We start from the raw sequence: 23712 nt of genomic DNA on the forward strand, positions 1-23712 counted from the left end.
GGGGATTCCTCAGCCATATATGTCCGTAAGGCAACCATGAGGGGGATGGACTACACCGGTGAACATCAAGCCCACAAACACCTACAAGTTGCGAGCCTGCTAGCGTTCCACTAGACTGTCTAAAAAAGTTCGTGGTCGTCATCCATACTCCGCTAGATGACTGGAACAACAACAACATCGAGGTCTCTCATCATTTTAACACACATCAACTATTTCGTCTACCCATGTTTTACCCAACATATTTGTAGATAAAATACATATACAGTTTATAACTTGTATAAAACATTGTATTCAACAATCATCTCAAATAAACAATCAATATAATTACACATAACACGTATTTTATAGAAAATACTTCATATCTATGTGTAAGATGAAAGTGACTATACACTCACTTGATTTGATGATAATCGGGCTCCAATTCGTTCCTTAAAATGATCGTTTCTGATAAAACCGGGTGTTTTATTGAGAAACCGGGCTCTGCGAGGGTTGGAGCTTCAAAACCGAAAAGATAAAATTTTCCGGGTTTTCGGGCACTTTGGGACGTATTCCGGGCTTCAAAAATGATATTGTGGCTTCGGGGGAAGTCAAAATAGTCAAAATATAAGTTTAGGGGTGAAAAATGTCAAATTTCCAAAAGTACCCGGGAAGGCTCGCAACCCCCCCTTTATATAGGGTGCGAGAACGAGGTTTGAGTGGCTAAGAAAGGTCCACGTAGCACGTACGAAGCTCGGTCACGAAGGGAGGATGTGGCAGCGAAGGAGCGAGGCGCGTGGCAGCAGCGAGGGCGAGACACGGAGGCGGCTAGGCTGCTCGTGCGAGGCTCGGACGTGGCCCTGCGAGACTCGGACACGCGACGACTACGAGGCGGCTTCTGATTGGCCGAGACTTTGGTCCGAGGGAATTGCGACACGCGTCGGATCTGGATTCGGCCACATCTCGGTCACGCAGCAGCTTCGGCCTTGAGGCGGTTTTGCGAGAAGGGTGACATGGCCGACTACTGTTAATGCGAATTTTTCGAATTTTGAGCCCGAACTTCTAAAATCCATAAACAAGAAAACTAATTTAAAAAAATTAATAAGGTCTACTAATTTTTCTTAAACATATAAAGCATAAGTACATAAACAAGAAAACTAATTTAAAAAATTAATAAGGATACAATAGTCTTTTTAGGTATGACAAATACCAAGTTCGTAACAAAATTAAATAGTAGGGATCATCCGAGTTAAAAAATTAAATTAATTAATAAATAAATAGTATGGATCTTCCGAGGAGATACAAATATGTATGGTCTATTAATTTTTATAAATATGTAAAAAATAAATACATAGATAAGAAAATTAATTAAAAAATAAATTAATAAGGGCACAATAGTATTTTTAGGTAAGACGGGGACCAAACGCGCAACAAAAATAAACAGTAGGGACCATTTAAGTTAAAAAATAAGTTAGCGACCAAAACCACAAATTCCCCCAAACCACAGGGACCATTCATGTAATTTAATTTTTACTTTTCGTTTTGTTCATATTTGGGTAACTATTTTTTTTTGTACACATCTAAGTAACAAACTTGTTGAAAGCGTTCACATCTACGATTTAACCTGCTATAGCAGGTCATAATGGTCATATGTGAACACTTCCAAAAAGTTTGTTACCTACGTATGTAAAAAAAAATATAGTTACCTAGTTGATAAGTCATATCCCCTGTATACTTTATATTATTAACTTAAACTAGTATAAAACTATAAAATTGTGAGATTAAAATTTGAATATGTGGAGTTTTCAATTTAATGGAAGACAGTAAACACTTTACACTTACATTTCCTTACTGATATTCATAAGTTTTGTCGGTTAAACGATAGTTTCAAACATACACTTTCACTGACCATCTTATCTTATTATAATCCCACTCCGGTATTTTATTCTGAATATAAATATTCTATCAAATAGCAACAGAAAATTATAAATTATTCTAGTTTGATCATCCCAACACGGAATCTTTTTACCCATTTGTGGAGTCGAGTGATTGATTTGAGTGGGTAGTACAATTGTGTTGATTTTTGAAGTAGATAACTGTTGATACAGTATCACAGCCACAGCTGTGAGCACGGAGGGTTTTTCAATCGGAATTAAATCCATCATCTACCCGGTCATATGTACATGCACAGGATACAGAGTATCAAATTGTGAATTTGGAGTTGGAAAATGTCGGAAGAGAGAGAAACAGAGGTGATTCATTCATGGTCTGCTCCCAGATCCTTAAGCACCAGCCTCATGTACTCTTTCGCTCAGGTAACTTCGTTTTTTCATCGACTGTGTCTTCGGTTTGAAATATGAATTTGGTCATCCTCCACTGATCAATTTGCTTTTATGATTTAGTGATGTTGGTTTGTGATACTCCTTCGTTTCAATTCTTAGTATCACTTATTCACTTTCCTTTTTGGATATTCGATCGAATTGCACGTTTTGTTCAACGATTTCATGTTGATATCACAATTACGCTTAGCTGTTTTTTGTAAAAAAAATTACATTTTAATTGATGATAGTGATTTGAGCTTTTGCGATGACCCATCATCCCATGGGGATTTCTGTGACTGAAAGGTATTTAATACGTCGACAAGCAGAAACGTAGAACTTTTCATGAAAAAGAGAGAATAGATTGGTTGGAGATTTAAGACAAAGATGTTTAGTTTTCATGGTTTGAAATAGATTATTGCGATGCTTCAAAAAAATATTAATCAAACTCAAATAGTTATGAAGGGTAATAATTAGTTTATTTAATATTTATTTTAAAGATCTAGTTTTTCAAAATCTGATTTATTTCAATATTAGAAGATCACATAAAAGATATGTTAAAACACAAAGAATTACTACTATTAATTTCCTAACAATTTTTTAGTTGGGATTGGGAATCTTCCCTTTGACCTCAAAAGTCAAATCCTCGACCTGTGCTTTCGGGTATGGAGTCTATCAATTTGTAATCGAAACGAGTTTTGATCCATTCAACATATTCTATTTAGTATTTATTATTCATAATTTCATATTATATATTATCAGTTTTTGAGAAAAATTAACAAAAGATATGCCCGTTGGCAGCTCCTAAAGGTCATTGTTAATTTTGATGCTTATAAATTAATTACTTTTTCATAAAAAAATAATAATAATAATCAGCAAAAACTAAAATCATTCCACAATGTCTATTTGGCTGAAGCTGCTAGCTAATGAAAAATGACTTTCGGTAAAAAGTAAAAAACTAGCTGAAAAATGTAAACCAACAAAAAAGGACATGTAAAAATCTTATATGTTATGTCATCTCATATTTCACATTGTAACATAATTCTCTAAGCTTTTAAAATGACAATTTTTTATCAACGCATTTTGTAATTTTAAAAATGCAGTTATTTATAAAATAAATGGTGAAACAAATATTTGATAAATTCTTAGATGAAATGGTCTTTTAATAGATGATGTTTATTAAAGTCTTGATTGAGAATAATGCTATTTGATGACGACTATTGATAAATAAATAGATAAATTTGTAAACTAATGTATCTATTGTTGAATATTTTATATTCTTTAAAATTCAAAAATAAAAAATTGTATCTTATAGAAATACATAATAATTGAATGATGTAATCATTAACAACGTTAAATAGAGCTTTAACAAAAAAAGAATGAAAAATCCAATAACCACTGTTGAATATTCTATATTTTTCAGTAAATATTATTTTCAATAAGGTTTTGTTTGGCACATAATTAGCTTAGTTTTTGAGTTTTGTTAGATTGTGATGTTTGTCAAACCAAAAAATAGCTTATAAGCTAGCTTTGTAGAAAGCTATTAGACTACCTTGTCAACGAGCTTATCGAGCTTGTTCAAAATTCTCCCAAATTTACCCTTTATTAACTATACAAAAACTCAAATTTATTGTGACCCAACTTTTACAGATCTTTACACGAATTTAATAAGAACATTGCCCCTGCCCATAAGATCATTTAACAACTTATTTGCATTTAAATTGATTATGTTAATAGTCTCTCAATAGATAGTTTTCTTGACATGTTATAACTTTTTTCTTACGTATATTATTCATCAGAGGGATGATATAGAAGTGCTTGATGAACCTCTGTATGCACACTATCTAAAGGTAACAGGGGTTGATAGACCATATAGAGAAGAACTACTTTCAAAAATGGTAAGTAAATGCATACTCTCCTTTAACTACACATGCTATCTTGCAACTTCAAAATGTCCATTTTATTATATTATCCTCATTTCATCTCAAACTTTTTTTTTTAGGAATCTGATGGAAATAAGGTTGTGAAAAACATCATTTATGGTCCTGGAAAAAAGAAGTATCGTTATTGTAAGGTAATTGATTAACTTTTTATGCTTGCAAGTTGCAATTGCATACTTTTCTTTTCCATCTTTAAAAGCTCATAGACATTTATTTGTTTTATTACACAGCATATAGCAAAAGCACGACTGCCTGGATTAAGTGATGATTTGACAAAAAAAGGAAAACACTTTATATTGATTCGGAATCCGATTGATTCATTGGTACTTGATACAAATTTACAAATGGTTTTTGTTAGACAGTGGTTTTAATATCTTTATCTGTTGTTTGTTATCAGCAATCTTTTGACAAGGTTGTCCCTTCATCCTTCCATGAACTAGGGTTAGCAGACCTGGTTTCTGTATACAGTGAACTCTCTGCATCAGGGAAACCCCCTCCTATTCTTGATGTTGCTCATCTTCAACAAGATCCTGAGGTTTTCAATTCTTTTTTTTTTTTGTTTTCTTATGTCGTTTGTTTTTGTTTTCTTAAATATCTCTTTACTATATTAAATTGTTTTCAGGCTGCATTACGAGGTCTTTGTGAAGATCTTGACATTCCATTCCAAGATTCAATGCTCAAGTATGTCAATGTTTTCTACCAGTTAGCAGTTACTTAGATTAAATTACATTTTTGGTCCCGAAAAAGTTTTCTGTTGCAGTCGTGGTCCTTATTTGAGGTTCTTGTAATGTTTTTGGTCCTTGTTAATATAACTGATTTTCGCTCTAAAAAATAGTCATATTACTTGGAACAGAGACCAAAAACCTAAACTAAGGACCAAAATTGAAAAATCAGCTATACACAAGGACCAAAAAGGAAATTTACTTATCCTTTTTGTATATCCAGATGGGAAGCTGGTCCAAAAAGTGTTGATGGGATTTGGGCTCCATGGTGGTACAAAAATGTGCACAAATCTACAGGCTTTGTACAACCAGTTAAATATCGCCCTGTATGTACTACTTAATTAATTAACTCTTGCTAAAAACACCAATTTTTATGTATGATTGAAAATTTTGAATAAAACCATTGGTTACTAAGTTGCTTTTTTTTTCTCATCAGCCTTTTCCACAATCACTTTATGATGTATTGGAGCAAAGTCTACCCTTTTATAACATGCTTAAAAGTCACGCAAGAAGCACAAGATTCCCAAAGATTCCAACACCATCTCTCCCTGTTGCTACTAATCAAAAGATTCTTGTTTGGGTTGGTGATGAACTTTTACCCCGTGACAATGCAATGGTAAGTATACCCATTATAAAAAAATATAGTAATCTTTACTTTCTATGCATTCTTATTGTTTTTTTTTTTTTTTTTTGTGACTTTAAATTAAAGGTTTCAGTATTTGACTCAGTTGTCCAAGGTGGCGATTCGGTGTGGGAAGGACTTAGAATTTATAATGGGAAAGTTTTTAAACTTGAAGAGCATTTAGACAGGATGTTTGACTCAGCAAAAGCTCTAGCTTTCAACAATGTCCCAACTCGTGATGAGGTCAGATATCTCATATATTCAACATTGTAAAGTTTAGTTTTATTAAATTGTTGATTTGTTTTGTATTTAATTGTGATAGATTAAGGAGGCTATATTCAAGACTCTGATTAGAAACGGGATGTTTGACAATGCACATATTCGTTTAAGTCTGACACGTGGCAAAAAGGTGACATCAGGGATGAGCCCGGGTTTCAATCTTTACGGATGCACCTTAATTGGTAATAACCAAATTTATAATAATAAAAAAAATGTTTCTTTCCACCAAGTCATATATAATTATATATGTCCTGATATCACAAGAAAGATTTAAGTTTTGTGTGATTGTGTTGATTCCTTTTTTTTTTTTCTTGTGACTCCCTCATGCAGTTCTTGCAGAGTGGAAACCACCAGTGTATGATAATACAAAGGGAATTACTTTAGTAACTGCCACCACTAGGCGTAATTCACCAAATGTAAAAAATATAGAAACCGATTATATTCCTTACTATTATTAATGCAATGTACTTTCTTTTATTACTAACTTTAATTTCTTCATTTTCTTGTAAGAATTTGGATTCCAAGATTCATCATAACAACCTCTTGAACAATATACTCGCAAAGGTAATATCTTTTTATTAAAAAAAATTATGGAAAAAACAGTTTTAAGTGGTTTGAGATTAACAAGCTATTAAGTTGATGCAGATAGAAGGGAACAATGCAAATGCTGATGATGCGATCATGCTTGACAAAGATGGTTATGTGTCTGAAACAAATGCTACAAACATTGTAAGTCCAATGACATAATTCCAAAACAGTAATTGGAATTTGTCTGTTGAGTTATTAACATATTTTAATAACTCCATTTTTCTTTTTATTGTAGTTCTTGGTGAAGAAAGGTATTGTAATGACACCTCATGCTGATTATTGTCTTCCTGGCATCACCCGAGCAACTGTAAGATTTTTCTGTGTATAAATCCTTCACTTCTTTATTGTTGTCCTATATATGTCAACTTGAGATATAAATTTTAATTTATATTATCCATATTGATTTTTTTTTTTTTAATATTCCATACTCCACTTGTTTCAGGTGATGGAGCTTGTAAGGAAGGAAAAGTTGGTTTTGGAGGAACGGCGCATCAGTCTATCAGAGTTCCATACTGCAGATGAGGTTTCCAAAATTCACTTTTATAATTATTTGTAACCTTTACAAAATATATATAATAACTCAAATGTTTTTTAATTAACAATGTAATAATTTACTGCAGGTGTGGACTACTGGAACTATGGGAGAATTGAGCCCGGTATGTTGCTAGTATTTGTATAAATGAGTTTTGAATAACCCTTTATTTAGTCAAATACTACAGAATGTAATACTTGTGATGTGGTTGTTGCTTTTTCCTTAAAAAAAAAAAAAAAAAAACAGGTTGTGAGGATTGATGGACGCATAATTGGTGATGGCAGAGTTGGAGCTATTACTAAAAGACTGCAGACTTCTTTCAAGAAGCTGACTACTGAAGAAGGGCTTGGGGTGCCTATACCTGCCTATCATTAGCAAGCCTGAATCCTGAAATCACACAACACAGGTTTGCTAACTGGTTGAAATTATCATTAATCATTACACATAAGTTGATGGTTTTATTTGTTAAGTACGTAGACAATGAATTATCAAACCTTTTTTTTATGTTCGTGAGTTTTTCTTCTTAGCATATAACTGTGGTGTCTGATATTTAGTCATCAGAGTTTTTCTTTGGTCTGTTTTGTTAATTGCTATGACATGGTTTTCATTAAGCAGACACTGGAATGGAGAAAGAGATGGAAGTTGAATTCGGGAGTTTAAAAAGAAAAAGATGTGGAGTAGTGTGAGTGAGAGAGTGTCATCCTAATAAATAAACTGAAAACGAGTTGTGCAATATGTATATGCATGCATGTAAAATTATGAATGAATCTTGCAAGGTTTTACTTTTCAAGTGAGTGGGTGGCTTTATTTTGATTAATTACATATCTGGAACTGCACACTTCCATGAGCTTATTTAGGGATTCCCTCCCAAATAATCTGAACCACTTTATGAAAATCATATTTTTCTCAACTCATTCAACTCACTTGCCACATCATTTTTTTATTTAATTAAATTATAAAATATAAAATAAATAAAAACATAACATTTTTTTCATTTAAAAATAAACTTTTGTTAATTTAAAACAAAAAAATCTAAAATAATATTAAAAATAACATTTAGTTAAAAAACAAGACTACGAATAAAAAATATATATGAAAATTATAAAACATGATAATTAAAAAAACACACTAAAAAGACAAAATAATTAAAATCCTAAAACCATAGTTTGAATCATCCGCAAAGTAACGTCACATCAGTAGTCGCTGAGTTTCTAAACGATCTATTTGAATTGTGTTTTTCCTTTGCACGTTGCTTGAACTAGCATTATTTTGAAGAAGTTATGCAGTACGAGATAATGCAAGTAACAAATTATTGTTGATAAGTTTATCAGATGATGAACTATTGTTACATTCCATTATTATTTCCCTCAAATAAGTTCTCCCACTAATCATACTGTTCATCCTACGGTTATAGATGCAATTGAAAGCGTTACATTTTTTTGGAGGTCGTTCCATTTTGAATCTACTTTGCGTCGTGACCGATCCGAACCTCCAATTTAAACATTAAAATGCTCTAGAACCCGATCCCAAAATGCATAGAACCTTTGTTGATTTTCACTTTCTTTATCTAGAGAGCAATCGATATATACCCTAGCCAAAGCCAACTCTTCGTGTTCTACTCATTTCTTTGACTTTTGGCGGTTTTTATAGTTGCATTTTTTCTTAGCAACGAGTTCCAACTCCTCGTTGGTTTCTTCTTCGTTTTTTCGGGAACCGGGTCATCACTAGAACCATCAGATTCTACGTTTCGAACATCACGGAACTAGAAATTCTCGGGTTGAGAAGATTGGAATTGGGTTGCCGGAACCTTTTGAGAAAATTGATTACAAGGATTATAACTCAGATTTTTCTCTAAAAGCCTAAATGTGTTGTAACATTGTTGCACTAGGTAATATTATTATAGATAATTTTGACTTTGTTAGTAGTTTTGGTATTGTTGATAGTTTGGATTTTGAAATTTTGAAGAAGAAAATGAAATAATTTGATTTGAACCGTCTTGTGTGGATTTTTGTCATTTGCTAGAACCAACTTGTTTAGCTTTGTCACGTGAATAAGGTAATTGAAAGAATTGAGTGGAGTGGTAGTTTGAGTATTGTTGATATTTTGGTTATGTGTCCGTTCACTCTTGAAATGTATAGCGTACAATATATATCTTGTATATTATTTGTTTTATTTTAAAAGAAAACAACAAAAAAATATAAAATAAATAAATAAATATTATACAGAGATTCCCTGCAAAATAGAGCATTGTGTAGTCAAAATCATATTCACATTAAATGTCTATAGCTTTTATGGCATCCGATTCTTGAAATGTATAGCATATATCTTGTACATCATTTTTTTATAAAAACAAAAAGAAAAAGATGAATAAAGAGCTGAATCAATTCTTTCTTCTGCATGAATATTGCATTGTGTAGTCAAAATCATGTTCATATGCATGTACGATGATAACTTACGGGTTGGTGAATCCATTGCATGCCTTTAATATATCCAACATGCTAAACCCACACCCACAATTGAAGAGACCATGAGTCAGCAGTACCACCTCCTAACCCGCCAACTGTAACCTCCCTTTGAGTACTTATTACATGTCATGTCTACATGAGCTATTAAGTACAACAAATAAGTTAAGTTGAAAGGATTATTAACTTTGCCATGGGAATCGGAACACATACAGATATAGGGCATTAAATCAAATTTTGATTAATCAAGACTATTAAAACCTTTTTCAAACTAATAATAGTCGTATAAGTTATTTCATTCCATATTTATGTTTATTTGATTCAGGCAGGAGTTGAATGAAATTGGACTATCTGAAATAAAAACCAACCAGCAAGTCCAATAGCCCACCCTGTTTGACTAATTAAGGTGAAACTAGTGGGTGAAGGTGGAAGGATGATTTCACTGCACCTGTATGTAAGGTATTGGTAAGTGGTAACAAGAGGTGCAAAAGAAAAAGTTGGTAGAAAGAAAGAATGATATAATCCAGTTCCACCAAAATCCTTATCTGAAAAAAGCACAGCTTTATGACATCATCTCAAATTCACCAATCCTAACAACAATATTCTCTCACCAATAAAGGATGATGGATAACATAGCATAACAGGTGAGGTCACCACTCAAACTAACTGACTAACTAACTAACGATACATCTGACTACTATCATACTGACCATAACCGGCTTGTGGCTGTGACTGAGGCTGAGGCTGTGGCTGTGGAGTTGCATATCCACCAGCTGTTTGAGTTTGAGGAACAGACTGATCATAGCCAGGCTGAGCTGGAGCTGGAGCTGGAGCCGGAGCCGGAGCCAGAGCTGGTGCCGGTTGAGAATAAGCAGTAGGCTGAACAGGTGGACCATACCCCATCCCTGGACCACCATAACCCTGATCCACAGCCGGCCCTTGGTAACCATAACCTCCAGTGTTTGGAGCTGCTGTTGCTGCTTGTTCACCGTATCCAGGTTGTGTTGAAGGGTACTGACCATAACCGCCAGTCGGAGGAGCATAACCAGGCACCGCCTGCTGTCCATACCCAGAAACCGGTGGAGGAGGAGCGTAACCACCAGGGTGATTGTATCCATCGTTATTAACAGGAGCAGGGGCAGTAGTACCATACTGAGGGTAAGGTTGTTGGGTGGGCCCAGTTGACATAGGGTATGGCTGCTGCTGACGAGGTGGAGGTGGTCCGTAAGGCTGACCATAGGGTCCCTGTTGTTGTTGTGGCATGTTGTAGGCTAGGGGCTTACCATACTGATCAACCTGCTGCTGTTGCTGACCATATCCTTGATTTTGAGGGTAAGTTGAAGGCGGAGGCTGGGTAGCTTGTCCTTGTCCTCCTCCATATGAAGAATATGAATGTTGACCCATGGGCCCCTGGTTGTGATCATACCTGGGTTCACCATAACCTTGTCCTTGCCCCCCGTACCCCCCCTGTGGTGCAGTCTGCCCGTAATCCGGTCCATAGTTGTAGTTTACTTGAGAAGGAGGAGGTGGGCCCATTCCCATTCCCATTCCCATTGAGTTAGGGTGAGACTGCATGGGATTGGGAGGTGGTGCACCACCATAGTAGTCGTAACCGTAACCAGTCTGTTCGGGCATATTTGTTGGAGGTGGTCTTTGGTCCCAACCATAATTGTTTTTGGGTGGCAGAGGTTGTTGTGGTGGGTAATTTCCATAACCTGAGGAGGAATATGGTTGGTTTTGAGATGCATAGGATCCACCTCCACCTCTTGATGGTGGTGCGGAATAGTTGTTATTATACCCACTTGCATGTGAATGTGAATGTGAATGTGAATGTGAATGGTGACCACCGCCACCGCCTCTTGGTCCTCCCCAATTAGACCCGGGTCCACGTTGACGCTGGTTGTGACCACCTGATGGTGTTGATGACCTCATTGGCTAATTTTGTAGCATCAACACAAATAACCACAAGTCAGTATCATGTTTATATATAGATAATAAAATAAAAAATACAAGTCAAAGATAACAAAGTCATTATGATCTACAAGAATGAGAGCAAAAACACAATTCTGAAAGCAGAAGATACATGTTAATAATATCATCTTCATCTCTGGAAGCAACATCAACACATGACTATTACCATACCGAACCCTGGTGAAATCTGCTAATTAGTCATAGTTCCAACTAAAACTACATTATTATAATCACATATAACAATATTAAATAGGATTCAGCTAACAACATGCTTTACGTAACAATTTGCTTCTAATTAAGAGCAGCTTAACAGACATTAACAAGTATACATGGGAATGGCTTTCAAGATAAGCAAAAGAAATGGCAATTTGGTTCATCAACTCTCACATACTTAGATAGATAAAGTGGAACAACTTCAAAAGATGTGCAGTCAGTCAGTAACAGGACCACATGATTAGAATTTACAACTAAATTACTTCAATTAATAAACTTGCTCCCCCTCCCTAACACAGACACTACCACAAAACGCTTTATGTCTCAAGAAAGAATCAAATTAGGTTCAAATATCAACTAAATTATCCAGGCATGATGCTTTCTTTTTCTTCAAAGACATATCTCATGCATAGAACAGAGGACGTGGTATAAATTAGTATTTTACCAATACTAGTACTATCATTCATGGATCTTTGAGTCTTGAAGCAATCTTACCAATACTATTAACTTCCTTCAAAAGCCAAGATTTTATGTGTGAAACTGATACTGATACTGATACCTTTCCTCAGTGGATGAATGAGAGACTGAGTGACTGACTAATGGTTGTTTATTGCTACACCAAGAAACCAATGCTGACCCAGTGTCAGGAAGTAAAAGCCAAATCTGCATTTTTAAAAGCCAACCAATTCCAAAAATCGGCATCTTCAAAACAAATAACCCATATCTCATTTTCAATTTCAACCTCATTCAATCATACATCATGTTGTCAACGCTGATGAGCTTACAAGTAATCTTTGCTCCAACCCTATAACTACAATTAGACAACAGGCAGGTTTCTACTCACACCACTCGATACTCAAGAAGCAGAAGAAACTACACAACCAGTGGCAGAAACTAAGAATGATTTCTTGTCAGGGCTTCAGCTATTGTAGCATTGAAAAAAGATATACTACTAATGTACCATCAGAAAATACATATACTGATCAAACGTGGGAAGAGCATCAAGATAAACTTATGTACATGATACTTCTAGCCAAAATCATATGGTAGTAACCTAGTGTATACACATGATAGAACTTCATGTAAAACTCGGTATCTATCAATGAACTGATAACCAATATTACAGCAAACAGAACCTGAGAACGATTACAAATTTAATATCTAAATATGACTAACTTATCAAGGATTGATATGAAGTTTTTGTCTATGAAACACAAATCAGGCAAGGAAATAACCAAAAAAGTGTTGCCCCTTAACACACACAGCTATTTAAGCAATATCCACAGAAACTACATACAGATCAAACAATAAAGACTACTTCAAGAGCATTCAGAAACACTATAAAAACAATGTTCACAAATATTAAAGATGCCTACGATAAAAATCAGCAGATCTAGAAACCATCAAAATACAGAAGCATATTGCAATTATCAAGTCAAAAGTAAAGGACGTGCACAAACCTGTTCCATCACTTCCTTGATCAATTCTTTTGCTGTCTCAATCTGTTTCCTATCACCAGTGACTCTCACAGTTCTTTCTCTAGATTGGTCCCCATCAGGAAGATGTTGAGGAATCAACTACATGATGCATAGCATAACAGATTCATAAAAGTAATTCAAATTAAGTCTTGCATCACACAGGCAAAGGGGTCAAGCCATCTCATAAACTACCTGAATGCGTGCTCCAGACCGTGTCTGCAGGCTTTTAATAGTTTCCCCACCTTTCCCAATTATTACACCAACCTACAGGAAATAAATAAATAAAAAAATTAAGAAGTTACAGAAATCCAGATATAATAGATATGGGGATATGAAATTGCAAAGTAACCTTTTCATTTGGAACTTGTATGTGAACTTGTTCTCCAAATCCTCCTGAAGAATGGGCGCTAAAACCTCTGGCAACCAAAGAAGGGGAACCGCCAGCATCAGCCTGCAAGATGATAACTTAGCCTCAACATATACAGGTAATACAAGATTGAAAAGAACATTAAAATAAAAAATATTACACCTCTGCTATAACATCTTTTATCAGCCGCTCAGCCTTATTTATATTCTCTAAAGAACCTATTAACTCCACAGGCCTGAAAGGCGAATCTGGATCAACATCAGAGTCCCGTGTGATTTGAATCCTTGCCCCCGAACTATATTGCAAGGTTCGGATAGTGTCACCACCCTTGCCAATTAAAACACCAACCTGCTCCAAAGAACCCATGCAACTCTTTTAAAGTGTAAAAGGTCTAACTTAACTAGTCAACATAAAATGTCAGGAAGCTCACCTTATTACTTGGGACTTCCATTCTACGTGAAGTAAGTTGGTCAGCCGAAGCAGATTGCTCCTTCAAATCAGACTCATCTTCTTGTAAACCAACATCTGTAGTGGGATCCTGATATTCTACTCCATATTCCTGTTGCTCCTCTTTGGGTGACGCTACAGGATTCTCAGCAGCTTGCAGTTCCAATGAACTTTCCAGGGGTTCGTCAGTTACAGATTCTTTGTTCACATCATCCAAGGGTTCATTTGACTTTTCTTGATTCTCCTCCAACTCGATATTCTTCACAGAATCTGATGGTTCAGCAATGTCTTCCTTTTCTTCATCTACCCTTTCCTCCTGGTGTCCATTCTCGGTAGTTTCTATTAGTCATATGAGTGAAAAACAAGTAAGATTACAATACAGTCAGAGTTTGTGCTTCAAATTTCAGCGAACATTTTGATGTAAAGTATTTTCGTCTGTTATTTCTCATCATATGTATCAGTCCATCAAGTTAATCGTCATACAGGCATTTAAATTGAATCTTACATTCCCTCTTGTCATGTCAAAGAACTAAAAATGAAAAGAGGATTGTGTAAACAAATATGCACCAAAGCTTTAGAACAAAATTTTGAAAACATTCAAGACCCAAGGTGGAGAATTGAAAATCATGTAAAACAAACCGCAGTGGTAATGCAGTGATTTGAGAAAGACACAATGTCCCGTTACCTTCGCCCTTCCCTAAAATCACTTTTCATGGCATGTACATCACGCATAACATGTAATTCAAGAGACGTCAAATACTACGTGAAAACGACGACGACATAGTCAGAAACATACCAGAACCGTCTGAATTGTCCTCGAGACGAGGACGTTTCGCGTCTGGATCTTCGGTAGAAGCAGCATCAGCGTCTCCGTCGGCGTCGCCGTCACCATCAGCATCACCATGACCGTCGGCCAGCGACTGTGAATTGCCATTAGACTCGGCGGAAGCCGGTGGTAGCTCGAACGGTTCGCTATCTAATTCATCGAGTTTCCGCTTGTGATCAGACGGAGCAGGGCTTGCTGAGCCCATAACCTCTTCGTCCCCCATCGCAGAGTAGATCCGAGTTTTAGGGTTTCAGTAAGGGTTCGTAAGATAGGTGCAAAGTAGTCTCTTCTGTTTCTTCCCCTGGGATGATTCAGGGTCTTTTATACATACGGCCCTCGGATGAATATTTTCTTTCCGTTTTGGTCCCTGGACAGACGGACAGTGGGAGTAAAAGTGGGTGGGAGTGTGGATGAAATAGGGCTAAATGTAAACCGGGCCAGTTGGAATACTAATTTAGGCCCGTTAACAAGAAAGCTTGGGTCCAAAATACATTATTTTTTATTCGTCGTATATGTAGCGATTAGCGAAGTGGGCATACAGGTTTTCTAATTTAACCAGGGTGTTTGGAATTGCATTTTAGTTATAAAAAGTACTTTTTTACTTATAGTTTTTTTAAAAATTAGGTTTTAAAATGTATTTGGATTAGTTTTAAAGGAATAAAAGTTAAAAAGTTAAATGTCACCAAAATGTGACTTCTAAAACCATAACTTTTTCTACCAAATAACTTTTCAAACTTTTAGCTTTTTGAAAAAGCTAAAAATCCAAAAAAATCATTTTAAAAATGATCCCAAATACCCTTTTAGTTTGGCCTATCTCATTAGGGAGCTGATATTTTTGCGATATTTATGATGTATCACCATTGGTCATATCCAACTTCTTCTTATTGTACCAACGTCAACAACCTCACCTCCAACCATCTATGACTTCCTCACATCCTATAATGGAATCTACAATTAAGAAGTGATTTCCCTAATCCAACCATCTATGACTTCTTCACATCCTATAATGGAATCTACAATTAAGAAGTGATTTCCCTAAGTATTTCAAAGCACTAAAACCAATTTAATAAATTGGTTTAACAACATGTTGTTATTAATTTAGGTATTTTTTTATGACAATTTGTAAGTCTCTCGACCTTAACTCAATTATTGAAACTTCAGTCTCGTCGATTCAAACTTTCACCATAAATAAGCGACTTTATCACGCTTATTTCATCCTCACAACTATCTCTCTCTCTTATGTTAAACGAATCATTACAAAAATAATCCAGTTTCAATATGAATTATCCATTTTGTTAATCGTGTTTACAGTAGTCATGTTGCTTCTCATCTTGATCTTTAACCTCTAGACGAGGAGTTTTGTATTTTTATAAGTTTATATGTAATGGAATGGTGGTTCCATTATTGTTTTTTTGTGCGATTTTAATTATTGTACATAAATTCTGGTTTTATCGAGGATGGAGTCGGAGGTTGCAATTTCCGTCTCGTTTGCCTCCATTGACATCCTTGATATCCCAACGGAAAATTATCATTTTGGTCCAAAAATGTTTGGACTAGCACCATAGGTCCAAAGTTTTTATTTTATTACGATTCTGGTCAAACTTTTTTGAAAATATTTAAATTGATGGTTTTTCCCTTATTATTTTGATTTTATTTTTCTTTTAGGACAATAATTAAAAAATAAAAGTAAAAAAGAAAAATAAACCTCATCCCAACCCCTACCCATTCTATTCCTGTTAGTATACTACTCTTCCCCATTCTTCACCTTATTGCCATCTGATAAACATCACCACCACCGGTCAACCCCTACCACCACCACTAATTACCATGGTCACCACCCTCGATCTTCGTGCGAAGACCCTTACCGAACCAACACCTCTTTCTCCCTTCACCCCTATCTTTTATGACTCTTCTCTAATTTAGATCGACGAACATCGCATTCTTCTCGCGCTAAGACCGACGAACACCACCTTCCAGTAACATTTGGGGTTCGCTATTAACGAGATCGACGGAGTATGAGGTCGAGTTGCAGTAAATCTGAATATGTTTGTCGTTGAAACAAGTACCCTAATCCATATGATATAGGTGGCGACGCTAGGGATTTCCGGTATGGATATGGATCCATTCGTCGTGTACAATCCCCTCAAGAACATAAAGTCACTGGAGTCGGAGCCTCTAAAACCCTAACTCTTCAGATCTCGATAAGTGGTGGCAGAGACGATAGGGGCTGAAGGTGGGGATGAAAATCGTGTTACTGTCAAATCTGGAATGCTCCTTCTCTGACGATATAAATCTAGAAGACGACGAAGTTGACGAACACTAATGGCGACACTGTGATTCGACGAATGAGACGATCAAGTCGAAGAATACGAAGGAAGGTGATGGTTTCAGTGGTTTCTGATGTAAAGGGTGGTTTCGATGGTTTCCATCGAATATGGTGGCGGTAGCGATGGTGGTTTCTGATGATGACGGTTGTTTCCGGCAAGGCGGTGGTTTTCAGTGAAAATGTAGAGTGGAGAGAGAGAGAGAGAGAGAGAGACTTGTATGTGTGGTGGGGGTATCTAGGGATAGGGTTATATTTTGTTTTTTTGATTTTTTTTGTAACACCCTGATTTCCGACTATCAATTTGTGGTTATTATTTCTCATGATTTCAAGGTCTACTCGACGAGTTGGTTGCCTGACTCACTGAGTATGACTGATTTTGGTGAGGAATCATTTGGGGAAAACAAGTAAATTGAAGCAAGAACTTGTGGGAATCAAAGATCTACTTCAATTGGCAATCTCTTGAAGGTATTAGGATGTTTCCTTGGCTCAATTCATCTTTAATCTCGTTTGGGTGGGTTTTAGGAATGGTTTCTTGTGTTTGAGCCAAGATTTGAAGTTGCAACTTCAGATATGGACTCCCTTTGGCCTCTAAATCCATAAAGTTATTAGCTATGACAAATATGAGCATTCCCTCAAATGTGTGAGACTTCTTTACAAGCTTGGTGTTGTCATTTTAAGACTTTAGAGCTTTGCATGCACGTAAAGTTTGCAACTTTACGTGATAAACATGTCTTGGGAATCTGAATCTACAATTTGAGGCCTTAGCATGGCTTAAAAAGCCTCTGTATGGATGAAGGACTGAAGGGACTCGACAAGTCCGATGAAGATTGTCATGGGCTCGGCGAGTCAGACGAGTGACTCGACGAGTCGACTGGAGTTTTCCCAACCTTTGGACACATATGAACACGACAAATTGTAAAGGGGAAAACTCGACGAGTTGGCCAAGGCGTTGCGGCCACTAACACTGGGAACTCGACGAGTCACTCAAGTGACTCGGCGAGTTGGTGAGATATCCCAGGAACTCGGCGAGTAGCTTGGCGAGTAGCTGAGGGTACTCGACGAGTTGAGGTCAACATGAACTGTTGACCTTGATAGTTAACATTGACTTTGACCAAGGGTTTACCGATTTGACTTTTAAGGATAATTGGTAAGCGAGTATTTATGAATTGGATCGTTTATGGTTATAGGTGTTGGAGTTTAGGGCAGTGTTTCGGGAGCGTGATTTCGTGGTTCAATCTGGAATTACAAGTTGAGTTATCCTCACTATATCAACATGGTGTAAGGCACCAAGGTCGGCCCTTTATCGGATTTGTATCCGAGTATTTGCTTGATATGTTTGTTGATCTACTAGATCTGCATCCTGGTAGATAGGATGGTATTATATTAGTGACCTGGTTTAGGTTGATATCCTGGTATATAGAATGATGTTATGTTAGTTACCGGTTAGGTCGATATCCTGGTTATAGGATGGTTGTTGTGTTAGTGATTTGTTAGATCGATATGATGATCTGTTATATACATGCTAGCGTATGATATTATGTGCATGTGATTGTTTGATTAGTATAGGGGTTGGGTTGAGGCAAGTCCTACTTCGTGCTATAGGCCAACATACCCAGGGCGGACCGGATAAACTGCAGGCCCAGGAGGGCACCTAGTCAGGCCGAAAGCCCGACGAGCGGTCTGGATAGGCTGAAGGCCCTAGAGGGTGGTCCATATGTGCCGAAGAGTGGGCCAGATAGACTGAAGGCCCGGTGCGGGCGGTCCATTCGTACTGTAGACTTAGAGAGTGGACTAGGTGGATTGAAGGCCCGGTGCGGGCGAACAAGTCACACTATAGACCCGTGATGCATAAATATTCTATTACTTATATGTTTATATGATATGGTTATCTGTATGGCGTTGGTATTTTGGGGGTAACTCACTAAGCTTTCAGACTTACAATTTCAGTTTATTGTTTCAGGTTCAATGGATGACCACGGGAATGTGAAGGTGTGACCGTACACTTCCTCGATTGATGATTATGATTTCTAGGAACTCTGATGTTTAAACTATTTTGAAAACAAATTGTAATAATTGAATGGTTTTAAATGACTTGATAAAGTTTTAAATTAGCTTGAATTTTATGGATGGTACATTTTTTATTTTTCTTTTGATAAAAAAAAAAAAGATAAATAGAAAAATTGAGAAAAAAATTAAAGACAAATTCGTCATTATAACAAAAGGAGTCGTTTGATAGTTGCTAACTGGGTTAGAACTGACTGGATTAGAAGCTGATTAGGTTAGAAGTTCTGACTGAGTTAATTTCTAACTGAAACTTGTTGTTTGATTTTGTATTTAATTAACCGGGCAAAATGACTATATTACCCCAAACCCTTTTTAATAACTCCTTTACGATTTACCATTTAATTTATAACATTACGTTTTTATAAAAATATTCAGCACTATCAAATACTATTTACAAATTAAATGAATTAACATTTAAAAGATTTCTCGTCCTATTTTATATCATCCCCATAGTCATTTGTATCTGCATCGTCATCGATTTTACTAGAACAAATAGGATGCAAACGTTTACCTATACAAGAACCATGTAGAAAATAGTGATTTACTTAAAAGAAGAACCTAAACTTGAATCAATGACGCATAGAAAGATACGACTTCCCGCTTTCATAACATGATCTTGACACAAGCAATTGCCTAATGCCTAATGTCAATTTCCAGAACTTGTAACTATTAAGCATTCAAAATTTGAAAAGTAATCAGTAAATGCAACTATATTTCCGATCAAGGGGACTAATTTCTTAATTAAGCGGCTTCATTCACCTATTGTTACTTGTTAACATTTCAAACATACAAGAAGCATTCAATTTTCAATCTGAACCAATAACATGTTCGAGTATCAAAATTGAAATATAACTTTCATACCCACTCTTTAGACATCCGATTCAGTAAAGAAAGGAAATATATATATATATACATACATATATATATATATATATATATATATATATATATATATATATATATATATAATTCAATGGTTTCTCATTCTCTTCAGCGAATACAAGTTGACTCCCAATGCTAAAATCGATATCCCCCCCCCCCCCCATCTGTTCTTACATGCATTCTTTCTAAATGCACAATCCTGATTGTTTAATGTTTATACACACAAAGTTGTTTTTCCTTGAATTCGTTCCAATGCCACCCATTTGGATTTTAGCACCTATGACCAAAATACATTTCGATGGGATGAAGTTCTTCTGGTTCTACTTTGTACAATCCTATGATAAAATTAAAGAAGAAAATTCAACATGCTCTCTACCTGCCATCACTTCTCCGAATTCAAAAACTGATCAAACCCTACCTGGTATATAACTATTGGGGAAATTCAAATATTTCAAAAAAGGCAATGAAGAATTCAGGACTTAAAAGTACCTTTATATTGGATTGAGAAACCTTGGGATGCCTTGATTTCAATTAGAAGGTGGCGACAAAGATGATCACAATCAGCCGATGACGATGACCTTAATTTCGACTGTAATGTAAAATCAGGGCGAAGTTGTGATTTGGGAAAAATGGATGGAGAACTAGCATGACAGATGCGTTGGTGGCGGTGAGGAAGGAGGATGAGGGTGGAGCGTATCTTGCGTCATCCATGGCGTTGGAAGAAATCAAGAAATCGATCATGGAATTCGATGGGTAAAATGGGTAAAGCTTCGTTCACTCGGTCAACAACATTATTTTAACGGACCGAGTCAGCTACTTTTGTTAGACCGAGTCAGAGCTGTGGAATGGGTCAGATGCATATCAAACGCTCTGACCGGACCGAGTCAGACAAAAACTTGTGACCGGATCCTGTCAATACCAAATCAAACAACTCCAAAGTTTAAAGCAAATTTGATCAAACTAACAACAAAATGAAAAGTTTGGATGGTTTGAGCAAAATAACAATTTTCGCTAACGCATGGACCATTTGTGCATTTTTGTCAAAGTAAAATAACCGGAATGCCCTCTTGTAACCTATAATCAATATACGGACATCGCTTCTTCTCCATCGACCGTCCATCAACGCCATCGTGCTTCTTCTCAGTCGACTTGGCTTGTTCTTCTCCAGCACCGCTGCTTCTCCTAATCTGTTCTTCACCGTAGACTCCATCTCCTTCGTCGGTTTGCTTCTACATTGGATTCCTGATTTCGAACTGCAATAATCGATTTTTAGGGATCACAAGATTAAAAGGGAGACGCACGGAAAAGAGGAGAAGGCCTGTTATCGTCTTGTTTATTATTCCATCTCGCCTCCCTGAGACTTCCTGCGCTGATCAATCCCAAATCCGACATCAAACTCACTAGTAAGTAATTTCAATTTATTGTCTCTAGTACCTGTTGCTGAAGCAATTTATTTCTAGTACCTTTGCTGAACCAATCCGAATTTCTGTTCGTAATTTTTGCTTAAAGAGTGTTTGCAAGAAAGGCACACAATCTGTTTGATAAAATGTCTGAGGGAAGTGTCTAGATTTTGGGTTTCCTGTGCTCATTGCTGCTGCTCTATTCATTATAGTTTAAAGTTCTCTGCTATTGTAGAAGGCTTTGAGTTGTTTCCTATGGCTAGATCATGTTTTAACTGATGCTACTTGAATCTTTCCTTGAACACTCTTGTAGACTGTTAGCTAATAGTGGTGGCAATCTTGAAGGAACTTTTGGCAATTGTTATCATTTTGGGTTTGCATTTGGTTATGTGGTTTTGCAAGAAGTTTATGATCATGAACATATGTTGTTAAAGATGACTGTGCATGAATATCACATATCATATAAATAATTATTGAAGTTAATAAAAATTGTGATGTTATTTATGTAAATTTTTGTCAAAAAGATTATTATAAATGATTAAAGATAAGGCATTGTATGTTTTGAAACACAATACCAAACACCCTCTAGAAATTACTGAAATTTGTGTTTGGCTCTTTGACTTCTTTAGCATCTATTCCATCTTAAATTAGGGTTTGATTGTTGTATCTAACAATAGGGTTTTATAGTATCCCTGGCTGATGTTTTTTCACATATTTCTTTTAAATGAAATTACTTGATAACAGTTGAATTAATCATATATTGAGAGAGTTTATTTTTGTAAGATGGAGCAAGAGGTGATAGAATCAGAGATGGTGTTACCTACTCACCTAAGTTTTAAAAAGATTCAGATGTACGAAAAGTACCCAAAAGGTCAAGCTAGAGGGAGGCATTGGAAACATCTCAAGCAGATCATACAAGCTGAAAATTACCAAAATTATCCTGCTGATGAACCAAATTGTGAGTACTTATCCATCTGTATTTATAGAAACCTGGGATATTGATATGTTTCATATTGCATCAGTTTACACATTTGTGATAATATGGAGTATTGTCAATAAATTTAGTGAAATAACTATCTAGATTTTTTTACAAATATGATATTTTTGATGATGATATAGAATTAGGATTTGGCAGTATGTATATCACTGGAATAAACATGAGTACATGTACAAATGGCAGTGTTAGGATATCAAAGGACTAAATTCGTAATATTTCTTCTTTCTAGGATTGTCAACCTTGAGATTAGAGAATTTATCCAAAAGCTTTAACGAAATTGTTTTTTAATCCAAAGAAAGATGCAAACCAACATGTCATTGATTGCCTTTTAGAAGGTGTTCATTTTTTTTATTGACATTATACTGTTTGGGGATGTCAATATTTATCTATTGACTTAGCATGTATATATCATTTTGCAGATGTTAATATTGAATCTCCACCTTCGATGCACCCTCGGAAGCAAATTTGTGATATAACTGGATTTGAGGTATGTAAATTAGACATGGGGTTAAATGCAAGAAATAGCAATATCATAGCATCTTACTTTCACTTATCCCTATTACGAGATTGTAGTTTGAAACATCTACCAACTATAACAACAATGTCATGCAAATAGAAAGCAATTTTCAGTGGTATAAGTGGGTAGAGTTTTTAAAGTATAATGTCCTAATGAAAGGACAATGCTACATTTGTGTGGATATTTCAAAAAACAATGCCTTAATGATGTAGTAGAAACTAGAAAGATGTATATGTAGGTTGGTTTTTGTGGTAAAATGAAATGTATGATTTTGCAGGGACCTTATAGCGACCCAAGAACCCATCTGAGGTATGCAAACACAGAAGTGTTTAAGGTGATCAGATCGCTTCCTAACGAGTATGTGCAAAGATATCTTGCTCTCAGAAATGCAGCAGTTGTTCTCAAGTAATATAAAATTCATTTCTCCATTCCATTTAATGTGTTACTATTTGATCCTTTCGGAGGTTGTTAACATTTGAGTTTGAATGAATATATATATATTTTAACCGGCTTTCAACTGTTTGAGTTTAACCCATTTCATCTGCTTGATTTTCTAGCCAAGCTTTTATATGTTATCCAATTCACCGTTTGATGATAAAATGTGGCCGAGATTAACCCATTGTAAGTAAGTGGTTAATCTCGGCCATATTTAACTTGGTGGGTGGTGTATCCATGTGAGTTTTGAAATTGATTTATGTGATATTGAATAATTAGAGAATAAGATACTCTTTTGTAAATAAATGATTTGCAGGAGATGATATTTAGATGTGTTTTTTTTCCCTGTT

General features: G+C 35.8%; 3 protein-coding genes across 5 annotated transcripts; 2 read left to right on the top strand and 1 right to left on the bottom strand.

Annotated features, from left to right (window-relative positions):
- Positions 1–1949: 1949 nt before the first annotated feature.
- LOC145026896 (branched-chain-amino-acid aminotransferase-like protein 2) lies at positions 1950–7794 on the top strand. Its single transcript, XM_078976870.1, has 18 exons — positions 1950–2291; positions 4094–4192; positions 4297–4368; positions 4465–4557; positions 4632–4769; positions 4857–4915; positions 5180–5282; positions 5393–5572; positions 5666–5821; positions 5901–6039; positions 6188–6273; positions 6368–6421; positions 6503–6586; positions 6681–6752; positions 6888–6968; positions 7066–7101; positions 7224–7383; positions 7593–7794. The coding sequence occupies exons 1-17, from the start codon at positions 2205–2207 to the stop codon at positions 7350–7352; spliced, it is 1668 nt and encodes a 555-aa protein (XP_078832996.1). The 5' UTR covers positions 1950–2204; the 3' UTR covers positions 7353–7383; positions 7593–7794.
- Positions 7795–9953: 2159 nt separating this feature from the next.
- On the bottom strand, positions 9954–15053 carry LOC145026912 (KH domain-containing protein). The gene is made up of 7 exons (XM_078976872.1): positions 14712–15053; positions 13899–14254; positions 13631–13816; positions 13451–13552; positions 13294–13365; positions 13084–13200; positions 9954–11374 (listed from the first exon to the last, which is right to left on the bottom strand). The coding sequence occupies exons 1-7, from the start codon at positions 14962–14964 to the stop codon at positions 10118–10120; spliced, it is 2343 nt and encodes a 780-aa protein (XP_078832998.1). The 5' UTR covers positions 14965–15053; the 3' UTR covers positions 9954–10117.
- A 6035-nt stretch (positions 15054–21088) lies between these two features.
- LOC145026928 (chromatin-remodeling complex subunit) lies at positions 21089–23444 on the top strand. 3 transcript variants are annotated; one of them, XM_078976874.1, is made up of 4 exons: positions 21089–21416; positions 22158–22371; positions 22830–22897; positions 23205–23444. In XM_078976874.1, the coding sequence occupies exons 2-4, from the start codon at positions 22197–22199 to the stop codon at positions 23334–23336; spliced, it is 375 nt and encodes a 124-aa protein (XP_078833000.1). In that variant the 5' UTR covers positions 21089–21416; positions 22158–22196; the 3' UTR covers positions 23337–23444. The 3 variants fall into 3 exon arrangements, with proteins under 3 accessions (XP_078833000.1, XP_078833001.1, XP_078832999.1); XM_078976875.1 differs by having other exon boundaries at positions 22179–22371; XM_078976873.1 differs by having other exon boundaries at positions 21091–21416; positions 22197–22371.
- Positions 23445–23712: the final 268 nt, after the last annotated feature.

This window comes from Lactuca saligna, chromosome 1 (assembly GCF_052625555.1).
Source record: "Lactuca saligna cultivar CGN05327 chromosome 1, ASM5262555v1, whole genome shotgun sequence".
NCBI classification, from domain to species: Eukaryota; Viridiplantae; Streptophyta; class Magnoliopsida; order Asterales; family Asteraceae; genus Lactuca; species Lactuca saligna.